The sequence below is a fragment of the Stomoxys calcitrans genome, chromosome 2 (genome assembly GCF_963082655.1).
Source record: "Stomoxys calcitrans chromosome 2, idStoCalc2.1, whole genome shotgun sequence".
Classification (NCBI taxonomy): domain Eukaryota; kingdom Metazoa; phylum Arthropoda; class Insecta; order Diptera; family Muscidae; genus Stomoxys; species Stomoxys calcitrans.
Genome location: NC_081553.1, coordinates 50,490,304 through 50,511,977, shown reverse-complemented (window position 1 = coordinate 50,511,977; position 21,674 = coordinate 50,490,304). Strand labels below are relative to the sequence as shown.

The 21,674-nt window shown below is 39.8% G+C and overlaps 2 protein-coding genes across 3 annotated transcripts in view; one reads left to right on the top strand and one right to left on the bottom strand.

Annotated features, from left to right (window-relative positions):
* LOC131994658 (suppressor of lurcher protein 1) overlaps positions 1–21,674 on the top strand; it is a 394,762-nt gene that overhangs the window by 71,825 nt on the left and 301,263 nt on the right. The gene's annotated exons all lie outside the window — the stretch shown is intronic.
* On the bottom strand, positions 687–13,812 carry LOC106083126 (fatty acyl-CoA reductase wat). Of its 2 annotated transcripts, XM_013245979.2 has the most exons (8): positions 13,524–13,812; positions 9,920–10,032; positions 9,087–9,335; positions 5,678–5,939; positions 5,412–5,613; positions 5,113–5,355; positions 4,788–5,045; positions 687–803 (listed from the first exon to the last, which is right to left on the bottom strand). In XM_013245979.2, the coding sequence occupies exons 1-8, from the start codon at positions 13,597–13,599 to the stop codon at positions 719–721; spliced, it is 1,488 nt and encodes a 495-aa protein (XP_013101433.2). In that variant the 5' UTR covers positions 13,600–13,812; the 3' UTR covers positions 687–718. The 2 variants fall into 2 exon arrangements, with proteins under 2 accessions (XP_013101433.2, XP_013101434.2); XM_013245980.2 differs by lacking the exon at positions 9,920–10,032.

The window sequence follows — 21,674 nt, the reverse complement described above, 5'->3', positions numbered from 1 at the left end:
CCTCCTTTTGATAGCCGAGTTCGAACGGCGTGCCGCAGTCTTCTTTAGAGAGAAGTTTTACATGGCATAGTACCTGACAAATGTTGCCAGAATTAGGATGGGAAAACCACCGCTAAAAATTTTTCCTAATGGTCTCACCAAGACTGGAACCCAGGCGTTCAGCGTCATAGGCGGACATGCTTACCTCTGCGCTACGGTGTCCTCCCTGATATATGACGGTGATAAACTGATATGGCTCCCATATAAACCGATCTCCCGATTTGACTTGTTGAGCCTCTAGAAACCTCAATTTCTGTTCGATTTGGCAGAAATTTAACATGCGGTGTTATGTTATGACTTCCAATAACTATGCCAAGTACGGTCCAAATTGGCATATAACCCGATATGACTCCCATATAAACCGGTCTCCCGATTTGACTTATTGAGCCCCTGGAAGCCGCAATTTTTCTCCGATTTGGCTGAAATTTTGCATGTAGTGTTCTGTGACGACTTCCAAAAACTGTGCCAATATCAGTCTATAACCTGATATAGCTCCCATATAAACCGATCTCCCGATTTGACTTCTTGAGCCTCTGAGAGACCATGGTGGTGGGTTCCCAAGAATCGGCTCGGACGAACTAAGCACTCTTTTATTTGTTGAGTATATACGGAACAATCAAATTTACAAATCCACAAACAAACAAAGATTAACTTTTGTATATATAGATTTATTCCATAGTTAAATAAATAAAGCAGTTTTGCATATAATCCACAGTAATCCGACAACCAAAAATCCATTAAGGGCCACGTTAAAGATGTAGAACCTGTGGAATGTGAAAGCAAAAAGTATAGTTAATAACAGAAAGGCAAGTGTAAATGTCTAAAAATTTTCAAATATTTTTGTACCCTACACCATGGGATGTGAGTATACTAATTTGGTCATTCAGTTTGTAACACATCATACTCTTGGTCATCTTGACATTCACAGCCAATTACAGGCAAACTTATGTGCAATGTCCGCACATAAGTTTGCCTGTCGAAAGCACGCTAACTGTCGAAGGATTAACGCTAGGCGCTTCAAATTTTTTACACATAAAGGGTTTTCCTATAGGGACTTGAATTTGAATTTAATTTCTGAACTAACTCTTATACTTAACATCGAACTATCACTGTCAATTGATTCAGTAAAGTACGCGAACGAACAACGTTGCAAATCATAAGCATTTACTATGGAATTTCGGAGTCGGTGACCGCTACTTTAAGAGCGTTAACTCGGTGACTAAGTTTAATATTGTCCTAATGGGTTAGTCAATGAGCAAAATATGCGTTATTGGTCAGGTGAAAATCCTCATGTGCTTCACGAATTAACATTTCATCTACAAAAAATAACTGCTTAGTGCGGTTTGCATGCCGACCTCGTCATTGGGCCATACTTCTTCGTCGACGATGCCAATCGACATGTTACTGTGAATGAACAACGCAACCGCACCATGCTCACTGATTATGATTGACCTAAATTGGAAGATATGTACCTGAATGACATGTGGTTTCAACAGGACGGTGTCACAAGCCACACAGCACATCTAATTATCGATTTATTGAAGAGTGTTATCTCAAGAAATGGGTCAGCCGATTGGCCGCAGTTTCGGCTAAATTGTGTGGCCAAGTCATTAAAAATTGGTTCCAACGTATTGACAGATGCAAGCATGCCCGCGGTGGACATATAAACGAAATCGAGTTCTATCCATAAATGTTTTGAATGCACTTCAAGCCGATACAAAATTTTTTTGAAATATCTCAAAAGGCGTTTTATTAAAAAACAAGTAAGAGCGTGCTAATTTCGGCCAGGCCGAATCTTATATACCCTCCACCATGGATCGCATTTGTCGAGTTCCATGTGCGGTATCTCTTTTTAGACAAACAAATAATATTGAATAAGAACTGTTATGCTATTGGAGCTATATCAAGTTATAGTCCGAATCGGACTATAAATGAATGCTGAACACTGTAGAAGTCATTGTGTAATATTTTTAGTTCATTCGGATAAGAATTGCGCCTCGTAGGGGATCAAGAAACAAAATCGGGAGATAGGATTATATGGGAGCTGTATCAAGCTATTGATCGATTCAGACCATATTAGACACGTATGTTGAAGGTCATGGAGAGAAGCCGTTGTACAAACTTTCTGTCAAATCGAATGAGAATTGCGCCCTCTATAAGCTCAAGAAGTCAAGATCCCAGATCGGTTTATATGGCAGCTATATCAGTTAATGTACCGATTTGAGCCCTACTCAGCACATTTATTGGAAGACATAACAAAACACCTCATTTAAAATTTTAGCCAAATCGGATGAGAATTGCGCAATCTATTGGCTCAAGAAGTCAAGATCCAAGATAGGTTAAATGACAGCTAAAGCAGATTATTAACCGATTTAAATCTTACTTAACACAGTTGTTGGAAGTGATACCAAAATACTACGTGCAAAATTTCAGTTCAATCGGACGAGAATTGCGCCTGCTAGAGGCTCAAGAAGTCAAGACCCAGGATCGGTTTATATGGCAGCTATATCAAGACATGAACCGATTTAAACCATACTTAGCGCAGTTTTTGGAAGTTATACCAAATTACCACATGCAAAATTTCAGTCAAATCGGACAAGAATTGCGCCCTCTAGACGCTCAAGAAGTCAAGACCCAAGATCGGTTTATATGGCAGCTATATCAAAACATGGACCGATATGGCCCATTTACAATTACAATCGACCTACACTAATAAAAAGTATTTGTGCAAAATTTCCAGCAGCTAGCTTTACTCCTTCGAAAGTTAGCGTGCTTTCGACAGACAGATGGACGGACGGACATGGCTAGATCGATTTAAAATATCATGACGACCAAGTATATATGTACTTTATGGGGTCTTAGACGAATATTTCGAGTAGTTACAAACAGAATGACGAAATTAGTATACCCCCATTCTATGGTGGAGGGTATAATAAAGTTCTCAAACCCTTTTCGGAAACCCCTTTATTATAAGTGTGCTAGGTATTTTAATATAGCTGTCCTATAAACCAATCTGGGATCTTGACTTCTTAAGCTTCTAAAGAGCAAAATTTTTGCAGGAAATATTCTGTTTTGACTTCTAGCAACTGTGCCAAAAATAGTTAAAATCGATTCGTAGCCTTATATGATATGAACATTCGATTAAAGAGCAGAGCTAACTTCTCTCATATCACTGAGTGCCATCCGATTCAAATTTAAGCTCCAGGGACGTCCTGGATATAGCCGATTCCAAACGGTGTGCCGCAAAGCGACACTTCTTTGGGAAGAAGTTTATACATGGCAAAGTATCCCACATATGGCTCCAGCATTACCTCACATATGGCTCCGCTGATATTTTTATACCCACCACCGAAGGATGGGGGTATATTCATTTTGTCATTCCGTTTACAACACATCAAAATATCCATTTCCGACCCTATAAAGTATATATATTCTTGATCAGCGTAAAAATCTAAGACGATCTAGACATGTTTCTCCCATGATCTGTCAAATATGGTCTGAATCAGTCTATGGCCTGAAACAGCACCCATATAAATCAATCTTCCTATTTTACTTCTTGAGCCTCTAAAGGGCGAAATTCTTATTGGAATTGGCTGAAATTTTACACAATGACTTTTACTATGGTCTCCAACATTCAATTCAAATATGGTCCCAATCGGATAGCATAGCAATTCTTAAATTTTATCCTTTATTTATCTAAAAAGAGATACCTGGAAAAGATCTCGACAAATGCAATCCATGGTGGAGGGTATATAAGATTCGGCCCAGCCGAACTTAACACGCTTTTATTTGTTATTTATAAATCCAGATCTTTGAATTACAAAGACTTTGACTTACTGAAGTTCTGATAGTGGAAAACATTCAAAATTTTACAAACTTCGGTTAATTGAAACGTATTTCAAATATCCCGACTTCGCATAATTGAAAACATCGGATAATTAAAACAAATTTTTTGTATTTTGCTGTTTTCAATCAAGCGGAATGTATATAGACCGCCATATGGACCGATCTGCCCATCTTGAGCCCATAAAAAGGGGATTTATTTCCCAATTTGTCTTAAATTTGCAACATAGAGTTGTATTAAGCCCGTCGACATCCGAAGCGAATATAGCTCAGATATATTTGTCATAACGTTCAATCTGCCTATTAAGGGTCTAAAGCCCCAAACGCCCAAATTCCCTAAATTTTAGAACAATGAGTTGGACAAGACCCCCTGATATCCGAATTAACCATATCGAATCAGATCGGATGCCGAAGTGCCGATTTTGGGTATTATTCAAATAAAAGTGATTTTTATTAACCGACTTCGCAAAAATTTGAGACATTGACTTATATTGGGTTGCCCAAAAAGTTATTGCGGATTTTTTAAAAGAAAGTAAATGCCTTTTTAATAAAACTTAGAATGAACTTTAATCAAATATACTTTTTTTACATTTTTCTTCTAAAGCAAGCTAATAATAGCTGATAACTGACAGAAGAAAGGATGCAATTACAGAGTCACAAGCTGTGAAAAAATTTATCAACGCCGACTATATGAAAAATCCGCAATTACTTTTTGGGCAACCCAATATAAAGCTTATCGTCACCACAGCCAAATATCATTCAGTTCGGTCCTATTTGAATCTTAATATGGGTTAAGCAAAGTTATGATAATAGGGAATAATAAATGTATCCACAATGCTAAGTGTTCTAAATTCATCCAGGCCGAACTTTACTCACTTTTACTTGTTTTCTTATATATGTATTACCTGTTCCACTTTGCTCTAGCTTGTGGTATAGTCTTTAGATCTTCTTTAGCAATATATTTTCTCAAGCCTGCGGCCAGATTAGAGAAAAATGTATCCCAGTCCAGCGGTATCATATCAAAGTTATACAACTTCTGGTCATCTATTGACATTTTTTGCCAAAGGATCTTAGTATTCGTAGTACCAAAGATAAATTCATTAACAATAAAGTGTCTCAATACACTGGCTAATGTATACATTTTTTTGCTGATTTTTACCAGTCTGAAAAAAAAAAACAGAGAAATTATAATAAATAAACCATATGCTTCTTTGGAGTAAGACATCTTACTTGGCTTCTTTTCCCATCAGTCTTGAAAAACCATCCAAGGTGTAAGCAGGCAAAGTGTGAAAGATAAAAGTCAACAACTCATACCAACATTTATTTGGTACAAAAAATAAGAATGGCTGCCACATCATTTTTGAAAAAGGCGAGTGACTGATGTGTTTATACATCATTTCCCAATAGGAGATCCACTTTACACGGTTAGTTTCATCCGGAACCAAATTGTAGATCATGACATCCTTGGGAGACCTAAAAAAAATGATATGAACACTTTGAAGTGTTTGTCGAGACACTAAACTACTTACTTTGAATCATAAGTGGAGGCAGTATACCAAGCGGCCGCCAGTATTGCATTGGTACAATAATCAACTGGTACTAAACCTGCATGATTATGACCATTGCCGTGTAAAACTCTTAACATTCCATTGCCAGCCCAAAATACTGCACTCACTGCACCTTGCAAATGACTAACCCATCCCGGCAGGGGTTCTTCAGCCATTGAAACAACTACAAGGATTATAGAAATCAGTTTCAAGTTGAGTTGCTCACACATCTCAATGCCTATACTTACCTCCACCAGGTCTACATATGCACAGTGGCAAAGTATTGCCTTGCTTCCGCACAATATCCTCAGCTATGCATTTGGAAAAGGTATAGGTGTTGGGAAATTGACCCACCAGCTGTTTAGTCATTGCATCTAAAGGCTCTTTTTCCGAGCCATTCAAGAGGTTAAGCAACTTCTCCCCGTCTATGGTTAACTTATCGCTGTAAAAGCGTTCATCACAGTGTATGGCCGTACAGTTCACAAAGGCTGTGGAGATATGCACGAAGGACTAAAGGGAGAAAATGCTTTAAAACTTAAACAAATCTCACTTTAATAGGCAAGTCAATGTATTTTTTCTACCCAACACCAAGAATAATCTCGTCATGCTCTTGGTTACACCTCGAAATATAGTCCTGCGACCTTCGGTCATATTAGATTTTATCCAAGTCGATCATGCAAACGGGCCCTATCGGTTTTTCTATGAATGTAGCACCCATGTAAATCGCTTGATTTTTCGATTGAAAGGATTCCAGAGAAACGATTTAAAAACATGCTAAGTTCGTTCGGGCTTTGAGGTGGATACTTTAGTTCCTTTTAGTGATCGCTCCTTTTAGTTCAGTTCAGTTCCACATAAGGAACTAGTTCCTTTTCTTAGTTCCTTTTTCATTTGCGATCCCCCTTTTTGTTTCATTATACAAAACAATAAAAAGCTTTCAATTTTGTTTTGAACCTTTAAATAAGGGGTTTTATTTGTATATAGGGTTTTATTTGTAATTTGATTTCGATGCTGAAAAAATACAAATTGAAGCGCACCAAACAAATGTAGTTTTCAATAAAAAATAGTATTTATTTGTGCCACCACATTAATTTTATGTGGTGACCAGAAATAATTTATTTTCCAATCACCTAAACCAGAAAAAGAAAAACGTACATGCAATAAAAATGAACTAAGATGGAACTAGTTCCAGCAGTTCCTTACTTGGAGAAGTTCCAATGAACTAGTTCCATCCGTTACTATCCAACTCAAACGGTTTCTTTTTATGGGCAGAAACTTCAAATACCCTGTCGGAGGTCAATCAATAAATGAATAAGAACTGATTCGTGGAGATGCTGCATAATGCAAGTTTGTCCCTGTAAAGGGTGATTTTTTTGAGGTTAGGATTTTCATGCATTAGTATTTGACAGATCACGTGGGATTTCAGACATGGTGTCAAAGAGAAAGATGCTCAGTATGCTTTGACATTTCATCATGAATAGACTTACTAACGAGCAACGCTTGCAAATCATTGAATTTTATTACCAAAATCAGTGTTCGGTTCGAAATGTGTTCATTCACCGTAACGTTGCGTCCAACAGCATCTTTGAAAAAATACGGTCCAATGATTCCACCAGCGTACAAACCACACCAAACAGTGCATTTTTCGGGATGCATGGGCAGTTCTTGAACGGCTTCTGGTTGCTCTTCACTCCAAATGCGGCAATTTTGCTTATTTACGTAGCCATTCAACCAGAAATGAGCCTCATCGCTGAACGGTGAATGAACACATTTCGAACCGAACACTGATTTTGGTAATAAAATTCAATGATTTGCAAGCGTTGCTCGTTAGTAAGTCTATTCATGATGAAATGTCAAAGCATACTGAGCATCTTTCTCTTTGACACCATGTCTGAAATCCCACGTGATCTGTCAAATACTAATGCATGAAAATCCTAACCTCAAAAAAATCACCCTTTACATTCCATTGAGGAACAGGAAAAAACCTCTCTCATATTAAAGAGTGCTGCCCGATTCAAGTGTTAGCTCAATACCCTTTTTATTGCCAACTCACAAATGTTGCCAGCAATAGGAGGGGAAAACCACTGCTGAAAATTTTTTTCTGATGGTCCCGCCTGGATTCGAACTAAGGCTTTCAGCGTCATAGGTGGACATGCTAACCTCTGAGCTTCGATGGCCTCCAAATACCGATTCCCTAATATTATTACTTGGGACACTAGCAGCTGCTACCAATTCTCGATTTGATTGCTGTTAAATAATAACGACAAATTTTTAGCGGAATCCATGTTGGTGGGTACCCAAGGTTCGCCCCCTTTTTACTTGTTATTGGTTATATAGTTATTGGGTTGCCCAAGAAGTAATTGCGGATTTTTTAAAAGAAAGTAAATGCATTTTTAATAAAACTCAGAATGAACTTTAATCAAATATGCTTTTTTTACACTTTTTTTCTAAAGCAAGCTAAGAGTAACAGCTGATAACTGACAGAAGAAAGAATGCAATTACAGAGTCACAAGCTGTGAAAAAATTTGTTAACCCCGACTATATGAAAAATCCGCAATTACTTTTTGGGCAACCCAATATTATAAATCTATTTAAGTTATCCTAATACAAATCTTGAGAACCCACCACCATGGATTTTGTTAAAATATGGGATCTATATCTGGTTATAGACCGATTTGGACGGTACTTGGCACTGTTGTTGAGACGCATAACATAAAATTTCACCCAAATCGGATAAAAATCGTGGCTTCCAGCGGCTCAAGAAATCAGGCGATCGGTATGGGAGCTATATCAGGTTATACCGTACTTGGCACATTTGTTGGAACTCATAACAGAACACTATAAGCAAAATATCAGCCAAATCGGATGAAAATTCAGGCTTCCAGGGGCTCAAGAAGTCAAATCGGGAGATTGGTTCATATGGGAGCTATATCAGGTTATAGACCTATTCGGACCGTACTTGGCAAAGTTGTTGACAGTCATAACAGAACACTATGTGGAAAATTTCAGCCAAATCGGATGAAACTTGTGGCTTCCAGGGGCTCAAGAAGTCAAATCAGGCGATCGGTTTATATGGGAGCTATATCAGATTATAGACCGTACTTGGCACAGTTGTTGGAAATCATAACAGAATACTATATGCAAAATATCAGCCACATCGGATGAAAATTCAGGCTTCCGGGGCTCAACAAGTTTAATCAGGCGATCGGTTTATATGGAAGCTATATCAGGTTACAGACCGATTTGGACCGTACTTGTCAAAATTGTTTGAAGTCATAACTGAACACTATGTGGAAAATTCCAGCCAAATCGGATAAAAATTGAGGCTTTCAGGGGCTCAAGAAGTCAATTCGGGAGATCGGCTTATATGGGAGCTATATCCAAATCTGAACCGATATGGCCCATTTGCAATCCCCAACGACCTACATCAATACTAAGTATCTGTGAAAAATTTCAAGCGACTAGCTTTAAGAGTTCGATCGCTATGGTGATTTCGACAGAAGGACGCACGGACGGACATGGTTAGTTCGTCTCAGAATGTCGAGACGATCAAGAATATGTACTAGATCAATATTTTGAGGTGTTACAAACAGAATGATTAGATTAGTATACCCCTATCCTATGGTGGATATAATAACACTAAAAGTTTAATATGCTTACCTTTAAAGCCTTCATCTCTTTGGCTAGGTTTAGGAGATCATGAGTTGCTCGCACATTAATCTTTGTCGCTATACTTAGAGCTTCATTAAATCGCACTGTGGCTGCACTATGAATAATCACTTCAACATTCTGTGTCAATTCCTGACGATCATCAGTGCATATGCCCAAATTGGGTTCCATACAATCGCCAGCAATTAATTTAATACTATCTCTGAATAGTGGTTTGGTTTGATACAGTTTTTCAAAAAGCTTAAAAGAAAGTATAAGTAATATAGAAAATTATGTATTATTATTGGAGGCCACCGTGGCAGACGAACGTCTGGGTTCAAACGGTATGAACATCAGAAAAATTTTCATCGGCGGTTATTCCCTTACTAATGCTGGCAACATTTGTGAGGTATCCTGCCATGTTAAAACTTCTCTAGCAAGTGATGACGTTATGCGGCTCGCCGTTCAGACTAGGCATAAACAAAGGAGGCCCCTTAAACTTTAATCGCACCCAATGATATGAGAGAAGTATCCCCTGTTATTTAGTGGAATGTTCATGGGAAATTTAGTATTTAATAGAATATTATGTATATATGTAATATTTTACATTAAATTCTTGTGATAAAGGCCGTGAACGTTAACTGTAAAATTTTCCTTTAATGAGCAAGAGATACATCTCTCCTATTAATGAGTGCAGTCCGATTAAAGTTTAAGTTCAAAGATGAGGCGCATCCTTTTTTATGCCGAGTCCAAACGGCGTGCCGCTTAGTGACACCACTTGGTAGAAAAGTAGTATAAATCGAAATATTTATTATGAATATTCCCCTTTCGTTGCCAATACTTACTTGGTCATTAAAAATGTCATCAAGTCGTTCCGCTACCTCTTTCCCAGCCTTTGGTCTTACCAGCATATAAATAGTCTTCACTGCCGTTGTGCGAATAAGTTTCTCCAATAAAACTGTAGAAAAACAACAACAGAAAACCTCTCGTGACTTTCATATGCATAAGAATGTGACTCGATTGACCTAGAATGTCAAGACGATCAAAAACTTGCTGCGTCGCAAATCAGTATTTTGAGATGTTTGTGGTGTAACAAATAAAAAGGCGTTAAATTAGGCCGGGCCGAACTTTGGATACCCTGCACATCGGGTATCAAAATTTGGTGCAAAATGCATACCTTATGCACCATAGCAGCTATATCGAAATATGTTCCGACTTCGAACAAATACTAATAAGTAAAAGTCATTGTTCAATTGTGAATAATAAAATATTGTTATTTTAAGTAGCAATATCTAAAAATAAACCGATCTGAACCATATACGACACGGATGTCCAAAAGCCAAACATAAGTCACTGTGTCAAATTTTCAGTGAAATCGGATTATCAATGCGCCTTTTATCGGGCCAACACTTTAAATCCAGACAATGGTATATACGGCAGCTATATCCAAATCTGGACCAATTTGGCCCAAGTTGCAGACAAATGTCGAAGAGCCTAACATAACTCACTGTCCCAAATTTCGGCAAAATCGGACAATAAATGCGCCTTTTATGGCCCCAAAACCTTAATTCGCGAGATCGGTCTATATAGCAACTATATGCAAATCTTGATCGATCTTGGCCAAATTGCAGAAATATGTCGGCGGGCTTAACTTAACTCACTGTCCCAAATTTCGGCGACATCGGAGAATAAATCCGCCTTTAATGGACCCAAAACCTTAAATCAAGAAATCGGTCCATATGGCAGATATATTCAAATCTGAACCGATCTGGGCCGATATTAAAGAAAGATGTGGAAGGACCTAGCACAACTCACTGACCCAAATTTCAGAAAAATCGGATAATAAATGTGGCTTTTGCGGGCCTAAGTCCATAAATCGGCGGATTGGTCTATATGGCAGTTATATCCAAAGCTGTACCGATCTGGGCCAATTTGAAGAAGTATGTCGAAGGGCCTAACACAACTTACAGTCCCAAATTGCAGCAAATTCGAATAATAAATGTGGCTTTGGGGGCTCTATGAAGATATAGTCCCATATAGCCCATCTTCGATCTTAACCTGCTTATGGACAAAAAAAAATCTATGCAAAGTTTCATCTCAATATCTCTATTTTTAAAGACTGTAGCGTGATTTCAACAGACAGACGGACGGACATGGCTAGATGGTCTAAGATTTTTAAGTTGATCAAGAATATATATCCTTAAAGGGTCGAAAATGGATATTTCGATGTGTTGCAAATGGAATGACAAAATGTATATACCCCCATTTAAATTTCTCTTTCATGTTTTCTTTCTCTTCAAAAAAATTGCACTAGTTTTCTTTCAATTTAGTAGAATTATCGGATCTCGATTCTTGAATAATGAATTTAGATTGCATTGCCAAAAAGCGGGTGTAATCGATTTCTTTAATATCCAGTGTGAAAAGATTCGGTTAGGTTAGGTTTAAGTGACAGTCTGCCATCAGACTCACTTAGACTTTTTCGTCCTTTGCGATACCACACGAACAGAAGAAGGAAGATGCCTTCTAGTTCCTACCGTTGAACCATCCAGATCGCTTTAGAAATCCCAAAAACTTGCGAAATCACCTAGGTTCTCAAATCACTCACAAATCCGCTAAATCACCTAAGTTCTCAAGTACATGAGAACCTAAAGTGTAACTCCTTCTGACTGCCAGTGCGGGACACAAACACAGAAGATATTCTATAGTCTATTCTTCCTCGATGTCCTCACAGCTTCTGCAAAAGTCGTTACAGGCAACCTACAGTCTGTCAGCATGTTTTCCGATTAGGCAGCGAACTACCGTGAAGGACACCATGACTAAGACTTCTGTTCTAGCCAGTGACTGCAAAGGCGTAGGCCTATTCAAGTCAAGATTAGGCCACGTAGTTTTGGAATGCTCACAGCCCCTCTTTGTGACCATCTATCATTCGTTGTTCTTCGGGCCTAGTCCTGAAAACTTATCTTACATGTCGCTAGGGTCATACCCACAGATTCCAGTTCCCCAGGAATGTGTTAGGTATTTCCTAGTCTCGCAAGCTAGTCGACGTAGTAATTCCCTGGAATATCTCTGTGGCCCGGCACCCAGAACAGGTGAATTTTGAACTGTTCAGCCATCTCGTTGAGAGATCTGCGACAGTCGAGGGCGGCTTTTTTGTTCAGATATACATTCTCCAGGGATGTAATGAGAAGATATTTATCCCAATCATCTGAGAATATATTTATGCCATTCGTCGTTATGACACTTAATCTTAGCCATTCCACCACTTCCTTAATTGCAAGGATCTCCGCTTGACACACACTGCAGTGGTCGGGTAACCTTTTCGATACGACCGGTCCTAGATTTTGGAGAACATACCCAAATCCCACCTGGACGTCTAGTTTGGATGTATTCGTATACTTTACTTACTATAATGTGGGCTATGACAGAATATTTGTTCCACTAGCCGAATGTAGAATAGCGTTCCAAGCGCCCCGATCTTCTGCGCTCATTCTAAAATATCTGACAACAAGTTTCGAGGTGTCTCCCACAACTTTTGGTCTTCCCGGTTTGCGTGTACCACCATGTTTGCCTTCAAAAGACTTATTTGCTGCAGCTTCTTCATCCATCCTGACAACATGACCTAGCCAACGCAGCCGTTGTATTTTGATGAGTATAACTATGCTATCGTCGTTATACAGCTCGTGATTCATACTTCGCCTATATTCTCCATTATCGCAAACTGGTCCATATATTTTAGGAAAAATCTTTCTCTCAAATACTCCAAACACTTCCTCATCTTCACAAGTACCCATGCTACAGAACCATATAACAACACGGGAAGTATCAGTGTCTCGTATAGAGTAATCTTCGTCTGTCGAGAGGTGGCCTTGTTTCTAAACTGCTTACTTAGTCCAAAGTAGCATCTGTTTGCCAACATTATTTTTCGCTTAATTTCAAAAATTCATTCGTAAAGAAGTCCTTAATCTATTAAGATTCGGTTCAATCTTAATTTCAAAGTATGCTTTCCTCTTCTGTATTTTGTGTGGATATTCCACATCATTGATTGCACCAGCACTAATCATTTTCTATATATCCTGTGAGAATTCGTTTATAATAAAAAATTTTCTCTCTCATTCAATCGTCTCTCTATGGCGATATTTGGAGTCTTTTGTGTATATTCCACGTTTTTTTAAGGGATTTCCACCTCATAAACGTAAACAGTCTCGACTTTGTTGACTATATAATTTAAATCGATCATTGAGATTTTTATTTTAATTCTTTGTTCTTCGGAGAATTTTTTTTTTGGTCAAAACAGTTGTAAGTTGATGATTTATATTTATTTTAAATAAATCCGCATGTTTTTAGTTTTATATTTTTGTTAAATCACAATTTTAAATATTATTTTATTTTTCTTAAATTTTTGTTGCATAAATACTAGATGCAATTTTTGTTAAACATTTAGATGCACACCTTTTCCTAGAAATCCAGTGCCTCCGGTTATGAATACCACTTTATCGCGGAAGAAATGCTGAATATTTGAATCCATTTTAGAGACTTTCTAGGTGTACTGTCTCCGAAATAAATACTTTAAACTCAAAAATCCTTGTTTTTCTTATTCTTGAAATGCACTTTTTTGTACAACTATCTTTTACAACAAAGTTTGTTTTTTGCGACGTTAAAATATTTACGCGCTTTCAGCTCCAACGACAAGCCAAATACAACAGTTCGTTAAGAAATTAAAATCAATAGTTGGCAAGCGCACCGTTTTATATCGCAACTGCTGCAACTTCGCAACTGATTGCGGTAAGAGAAAATCCAGTGTCAGCTTGTAGAATAATTGGGTTGGATTATACGTTCACGATCTAAGATTAACACTTTGTTGTGCCCTAAGTATTCATAAATTACAAGTTTTATGCATAATTTAATAAACATACATCAATGATTGCCAATGTAAACTTTTCTTTAAAAAAGTATAGTAACAAAAAAACAAGTTTGTTACTATATCGATTTAATCATTGCAACTTCTCTGATAGAACAAATATTTCCTTCAATACACCTAATAATAATTAAAAATGCTTGTATCTCCATTTAATGCTCTTAATATTACATTAGAGTACTTAATCATATAAATTCTTGATAATAGCATAATTCTAAACCAATTTAGCCAACTCCTTTCATATGTGTATCTATTGCAATCACTTTATTGTCAATAAATAATTCCTAGACAGATGTTTTATATTTATTTATTGACTTTACTAGTAAATCGAGATGAATTATCTTATAATAGAATGTGACAGAATTAAAAGTGAACACCCAGTAAATGTATACACTACTAAGTATTAAACAATAATAGTAGTAATAGTTAAAAGTTTATAGGTAACATATTACAAACATATAATTTATAAATCCAAGTTTAAAAGGTGCAGGCATTGCTTAACAGTTTAATATTACCGTGAAGCGAGTTCTTTGTGTCTATCATGACAGGTCACTGACTGAGACCATTTAAAAACTAGATTATGCAGCATAGTTTTGGAATGCTTGCACCCCTTCTTTGTGACAATCTATCTCTTTTGCCCTTCGGGCCTGGTCCTGAGAACTTAGCTTACATGTCGATAGAGAAATGCCCACAGATTACAGTTTCCCTGGAATGTGTAAGGTAGTTCCTAGTCTCGCAAGCTCGTCCGCTATACAATTCTGTGGGATATCTCTGTGGCCCCGCACCCAGAACAGGTGAATTTTAAACTGTTCAGCCATCTCGTTGAGAGATCAGAAATACATTCTCCAGCTGTCTGAGAGGATATTTCTGCCAATCGTCGTTATGACATTATTTCTTAGCCATTCCGCCACTTCCTTAATTGCAAGAATCTCCGCTTGATACACACTGCAAAGGTCGGGAAAACTTTCCGATATAACAAGTTCTAGTTTAGAGTAGACCCCAAAGCCCACCTGGTCGTCTAGTTTTGAGCCATCCCTATAGAAGAAGTATCTTCTGTTACCAGAGATATCGTAGTTCCAATCGGTTCTGTAAGCAATAGTAGTATAGTACTTTTTATAAAAAATCTGCTCAGATAGTGTGTAATCAACAATGTCCGTAGTCGCCACATGACCAAAGCCTCACGGCAGTGGTTGCAGCAATTTATCTAGCCACAATGTCCAGAGGCATAAGGATGAAGCATTAAACTCAGTGCATTAGATGGAAATTTTAGAACGTGATATCAATAACATCTTAGCTTTAAGCATTTAAAATTTCAAAGAGTTATCTCTATCCGTCATATTTTTGACAAGTTTTTTCGATTTTTTCCCACTGTACGACGGACGGACGGACATGGACAAATCGGATCATTATTTTCATGCATTACAAGCGGAACAAAGTTTTTGTGGGGAATTAGAAAGCACCAGTGAGGCATATAGGTTGTGCAAAGTGCTCTCGAAGGATCTCATCACGCCTGGCTCCCTGAGGAGGGAGGACGGGACTTACACTGAGAGGGGGCAGGAGACGGTGGAACTCCTGATGGATGGTCATTTCCCAGGTAGCCAGGAAGAGGTCTGCTATCAGGACATCGTAATACCTACACATGTGGCCTTAACGGAAGACCTCATCAGGGACATCATGGACGTGGGGAGATAGCGTGGGGGGACCGCCCTTTCCGGCCATTTAAATCGGCCTGCGGGTGTCAAAGGAGGCGAAGTACCTAGACATAGTCCTTGATTCGAAAGTGTTCTGGAAGAGGAACACCGAGGAAAGAAGCCGTAAGGCACTGTGTGCTTTTTACTCCTGCAGGAGGATGTTCGGTAGGATGTGGGTGATGACTCCCAGGCTGATTTATTGGATGTATTCGGAGACCAGTACTGGCCTATGGACCACTGGTATGTTGAGACGCCGTAGGGAAGAGGACTGGCCTGCGTCGGGATCACAGGGGCGCATAGATTCGCACCGAAGACAGGCCAGGAGGCGATGCTGGATATGCAGCCCATTGCGGCCTATATTTGGAACTGCGCTGTCAGGGTCGCGTTTAGGCTGAGAGAGCTAGGCATGCTGAAGGAGTATGGTTGCTGCCACAGTTCGATTATGGATGTTATGCATACGGAGGGTAGACTAAGGTGGATCTCCGACTACCGGGCAACAATGCCGACTGGGGTGAGGGCATTCGCGATTCGTTTTCCTGAGAGGGACGAATGGAGGGCGTATGGTGTACTTGGGGAGAATTAGAACTCGAACTATACAGATGGCTCCATGATGGAGTCAGGGACTGGATTGGAGGTCTACTCTGATGCACTCAATATCAGTATGTGTCTGAGACTGCCGGAGGAGTGTACAGTCTTTCAGGCAGAGGCCTGTGCCATTGCAGTGGCCGCAAGATAAATTCTGGTAAGGGGTTAACAGCCCTCGAAACTCAGAATTTATGTGGACAGTATGGCGGCGCTAAAGGCCTTGGGGTCGAGGATGGTGAGGTCGAGATGCGTGGCGGATTATTTGGAATCACTGCATAGGCTCCGGGCCCACGTTGTGACACTGACATGGGTTCCCGAGCATAAGAGGATTCCAGGAAATGATAGGGCGGACGAGTGCGCCAGGAAGGGTTCGTCTGCGCCGGTTGGACCAGTCATCGGTCTTGCCTTCGTGCCATTTGTCGAGCTACTGAATACATTAGAGGGGATGGCCAGGGCGGCGTTGGTAGTTTGATGGGACACGGTAGATAGTTGCTGGACTGCGAAAGCGCTATGGTCGGTCATCGACCGGAGGTGGACGAGGGAGTTGCTGGCGTTCGATAAGTGGTCGATGAATACTTTGACAGGGGTTATAACCGGACTCTGTGCCATAGGCCGCATGACGGCGCGCATGGGGATACCACACAATGGCTTCTGTAGGAGTTGCCTCGATGAGGATGAGGAGGAGACTTTTAAGCACTTGCTGTTTTCCTGTCCGGGTTTGCAGAGACGTAGGCTCTCATTTCTGGGGAGCCGTTTCTTCTGTTATATGGATGAACATGCAAACGTAGCTCTAGTATCTCTCCTGAGGTTTGTTGAGGGAACAGGATGGTTCCGACGGGGAGGTGCCACAAACTCCGGCGTAGTTTGATTCGTGCTTACGTAGGGACGGGCGGTTCTTCATCCCCGGCTCGGGTTTCTCCACTCCTCTTGTCTTTTTCTTTTATTCCAGTATAACCTCTAGTACGAGGTCTCACATTTTCTTTTTCTTCCTGAACTTCCAGCACAAAGTTGCAGAAAATTCAACAAGATTTTTGCTGAGAAGAATCCATAGCAGCGGTGAAATGACGCTATCCATTGGTGGCGCTAAATCTTATCTACGTTTGACCAATACTAGCAATTATCGCCCAATGCGAAAGCATACTCATTATTCAGGCTATCACACTACTACCCAATAACGCAACACATAACGCATTCCCTCCAGAAGATACATGCACCTTGTTAAGGTCGCCTTCATTATCCAGAACTGTCACCAACATGAATTTCTTCAAATATATTTACCTCTTTAGGTGATGAACCACTTTGTGTGGAGCCGAGTCCACTGATCTGGCCTTTATATACGCATACTGGCCTCTAAATAAGTATTACATCCCATATTTACTCCTAAGTTTCAAATCCTAAATTCTCCCCAATGTCTTAATAATGACGGACAAGAGCCTGATAGGCCTTAAATCCTTGGCCGCACTATAATGCAGCTTCCCGGCCTTTGGTGTAAAACCACCTTAGCCCTTAAGAACACAATCATTCTCTCCGATAGGCACACGTAGGCCCATCGTATAGTGGTGTGTATAAAAATATGATTTATTAATGAAACGTTTGATTGCTATTGTGTTCAACGCCACGAGCGAAAATGCAAATCTTTTAACTACTGCCACCGCCCATCAATATTTAGTATGAAAATACAGTCCAAATACCGTGTGACTTGTTCGACTTTTGACTAAAATATTATACCCTCCAGTCTATAATTATAAAAGTTCCTTTATTGCAACAATCAAAATAATGTAATATAATAACACTGTATTAGGCGCAAGACTAATCGTAGGTAAAGCGTTCAGGAAAAAACTACAAAAAATGATATGTTATGAAATATACTCAAAACTGAGGAATAATTATTTGTACCGTTACAATATTTCGAAATAATTATCTAAAGTTTCATATATTATACGTTGGTGATTGGTTTCGATTTCTGTCCTTCCCTCAGACAATAATGCTTACTTTACTTTAATTGGCTATGACAGAAAATTTGTTCCACTAGCCGAACGTAGAATAGCGTTCCAAGCGCCTCGATCTTCTGCGCTCATTCTAAAATCTATGACACCAGGTTTCGATGTGTCTCACATCACTTGATCTTTCTAGGGCTTTTGGTCTTCCCGGTTTCCGTGTACCACCGTGTTTGCCTTCGAAAGACTTCTTTGCTGAAGCTTCTTCATCCATTTTGTATTTTGATGCGAGTAACAATGCTATCGTCGTCATAAAGCTCATACAGCTCGTGGTTCACACGTCGCCTATATTCTCCATTAACGCAAACTGTTCCATATATATTACGAATAATCATTCTCTCAAACACTCCAAGCAATGCCTCATCTGCTTTCACAAGCACTCATGCCTCAGAACCATATAACAACACGACTAGTATCAGTGTCTTATATAGTGTAATCTTCGTCCGTCGAAAGTTGGCCTTTTATTCTAAACTGCTTACTTAGTCCAAAGTAGCATCTGATTGCCAGTATTATTCTTCGCTTTATCTCAAAGCTGGAATCATTGGTTTCGGTTACGGCGGTGCTTCGGTAGATACAATTGCTTACTATCTAAAAGTTGTGGTGCCCAACTTTCTCTATTTGCTTAATCTAATCGGTTGTAGAAGGCGTTTCGGGAGTTGAAACCATCCTTTTCGTCTTATCTCCATTTTCAAGGACTCTCTTTCGATTCTTTCAAAGGCTGCAATTATTACTTCCGGTGACCGACTTATGATGTCGATGTCATTGGCATAGGCGAGTAGCATGTGTTCTCGTGTGATTAGTGTGCCATATCTATTCACACGTGCATCTCGTATAATCTTCTCCAGCAGGATATTAAAGAGATCACACGATAGACTGTCTCCTTGTCTAAAACCTCGTTTGCTTTTAAATGGTTCGGAGAGATTCTATCCTATTTTTACTGAGGGACGCGTATCAGCAAGTGTCATTGCAGGGATACCAAACTCAGATATGTCTTGAAATACCTTGGAACACAATGGGGTATCGAAAGCGGCTTTGTAGTCAACAAAGAGATGGTAGGCGTTGATTTATCCTTCTCGGGTCTTTACCAGGATTTGGCGCAGTGTGAATATCTGGTCAAGGGTGGATTTACCAGGTCTAAAGCCGCATTGGTAGGGCCCAACTATCGCATTGACTTTAGGTTTCATTTTTTTACACAATATGCGATGGGGAGGAGACTTATTCCTCTGTAGTTGGCACATTCCTTCTAGTCTCCTTTCATGTGTACAGGACATAGTATGCTGAGGTTCCAATCATGGGGTATGCGTTCTTCTAGCCAGATTGAGCAAATAAGCTGACACATATTTCTTATCAGCGTGTCGCCTCAGGTTTAAATAGTTCAGCGGGTAACCCATCGGCTCCTGCTGCCTTGTTGTTCTACAGTCGGTTGGACTACTTGGACCTCATTCTGACTAGGAGGTAAACATTCTATACCATCACCAGGGATTGGTTTTGCGGTATTCTCTTCGCCGTCAACGTCGTACACTAGCAGTTAGATAAAATTTTCTTTCCATATCCTCAGCATGATATCTGTGTCAGTTAAGATTTCCTTCTTTATCTCTGCAAAAGGATGTGCTATCACAAAAGCCATCGGTTTAGTTCTTTGGTAGAATTTCCGGACTTCATTTTGACTCTTGTACATCTCAATTCGTTCACACTCACGTCTTTCCATTTCCTGTTCTTTCTGCGGAATAGACATTTATCCTCCCTTCTTTTCTCCCGATACCTCTCCTTCATCTGGCGCGTTGCTACTGATTGTAGGGTTGCTCTGTAGGCCGTATTCTTGGCTTTAGTATCATCTTAGCACTCTTGGTCGTACCATGGGTTTCTTGGGGGAGCTTCCGGTACCCAAGTACGGATTTCGCGGCATTTTCCATGGAGTAGGCAATGGTTTGCCACTGCGTCGTTATATCATCGGATCAAGGAGTGCTTTCATCAAGCAGATGGGTGAGTCGAGTGGGATATGCCGTCCCAATCTGTTGTGTTTGCAGATTTTCAATGTCCAGCTTCCACGCCATGTTTCCTCGTGTTTTGATCGGGTGACAGCCATGTGGCTTTGTGAATATTTTTATCTTGACATCTGGTGCTACTAACTGCAATGTTTTTTGCCGCGGCGAAATCTATCAGCTTCAACGCATTACTGGACGTTGTCTTGTGGACGCTAAACTTTCCCACTGTTGGGCCAAAGATGTCTTCCTTCACTATCTTCGTATTAAAATCTCCCAGAACGATTTTAATATCATGGGCGTTGCAGAGGTCATTTTCTCTCTCTAGGCGCTCGTGGAGAATATCCTTGGTCTGCTCGATCTTCTCTTCCGCCGAGGCATGGACACAAATAAGGCTGATGTTGAAAAATTTGGCTTCTATGCGGATTGTGGCTAGCCTCTCATCCACCGAAGTAAAGCTCGTAGAAAATATCCTTGGTCTGCTCGTCCTTGTCTTCCGTCGGGGCATGGACACAAGTATGGCTGAAGTTGACAAATTTGGCTTTTATGCGGATTGTGGCTAGCCCCTCAGCCACCGGGGTAGAGCTGGAGTCAAGGTCTTGCCGACTTACCACAAATCCACAGCCAAATTAATGCCTCGTGTTATGGTAGCTATAGTATAGTTCGTCACAGTTTGGTGTTGCTGTGACGCCATTGCCAGTCCATGGGCATTTCCTGTAAGGCGGTAATATCTGCCTTGTAAAGGGTGATTTTTTTGAGGTTAGGATTTTCATGCATTAGTATTTGACAGATCACGTGGGATTTCAGACATGGTGTCAAAGAGAAAGATGCCCAGTATGCTTTGACATTTCATCATGAATAGACTTACAAACGAGCAACGCTTGCAAATCATTGAATTTTATTACCAAAATCAGTGTTCGGTTCGAAATGTGTTCAAATTTTGTTCAGCGATGAGGCTCATTTCTGGTTGAATGGCTACGTAAATAAGCAAAATTGCCGCATTTGGAGTGAAGAGCAACCAGAAGCCGTTCAAGAACTGCCCATGCATCCCGAAAAATGCACTGTTTGGTGTGGTTTGTACGCTGGTGGAATCATTGGCCCGTATTTTTTCAAAGATGCTGTTGGACGCAACGTTACGGTGAATGAACACATTTCGAACCGAACACTGATTTTGGTAATAAAATTCAATGATTTGCAAGCGTTGCTCGTTAGTAAGTCTATTCATGATGAAATGTCAAAGCATACTGAGCATCTTTCTCTTTGACACCATGTCTGAAATCCCACGTGATCTGTCAAATACTAATGCATGAAAATCCTAACCTCAAAAAAATCACCCTTTACTTCTCCAATACATCCGCCAGCGCGTATACTGCATCTTCTCTATAGAGAGTGCAGACATTCCAGGTGCAGATCTGCAAATCATGGTCCTT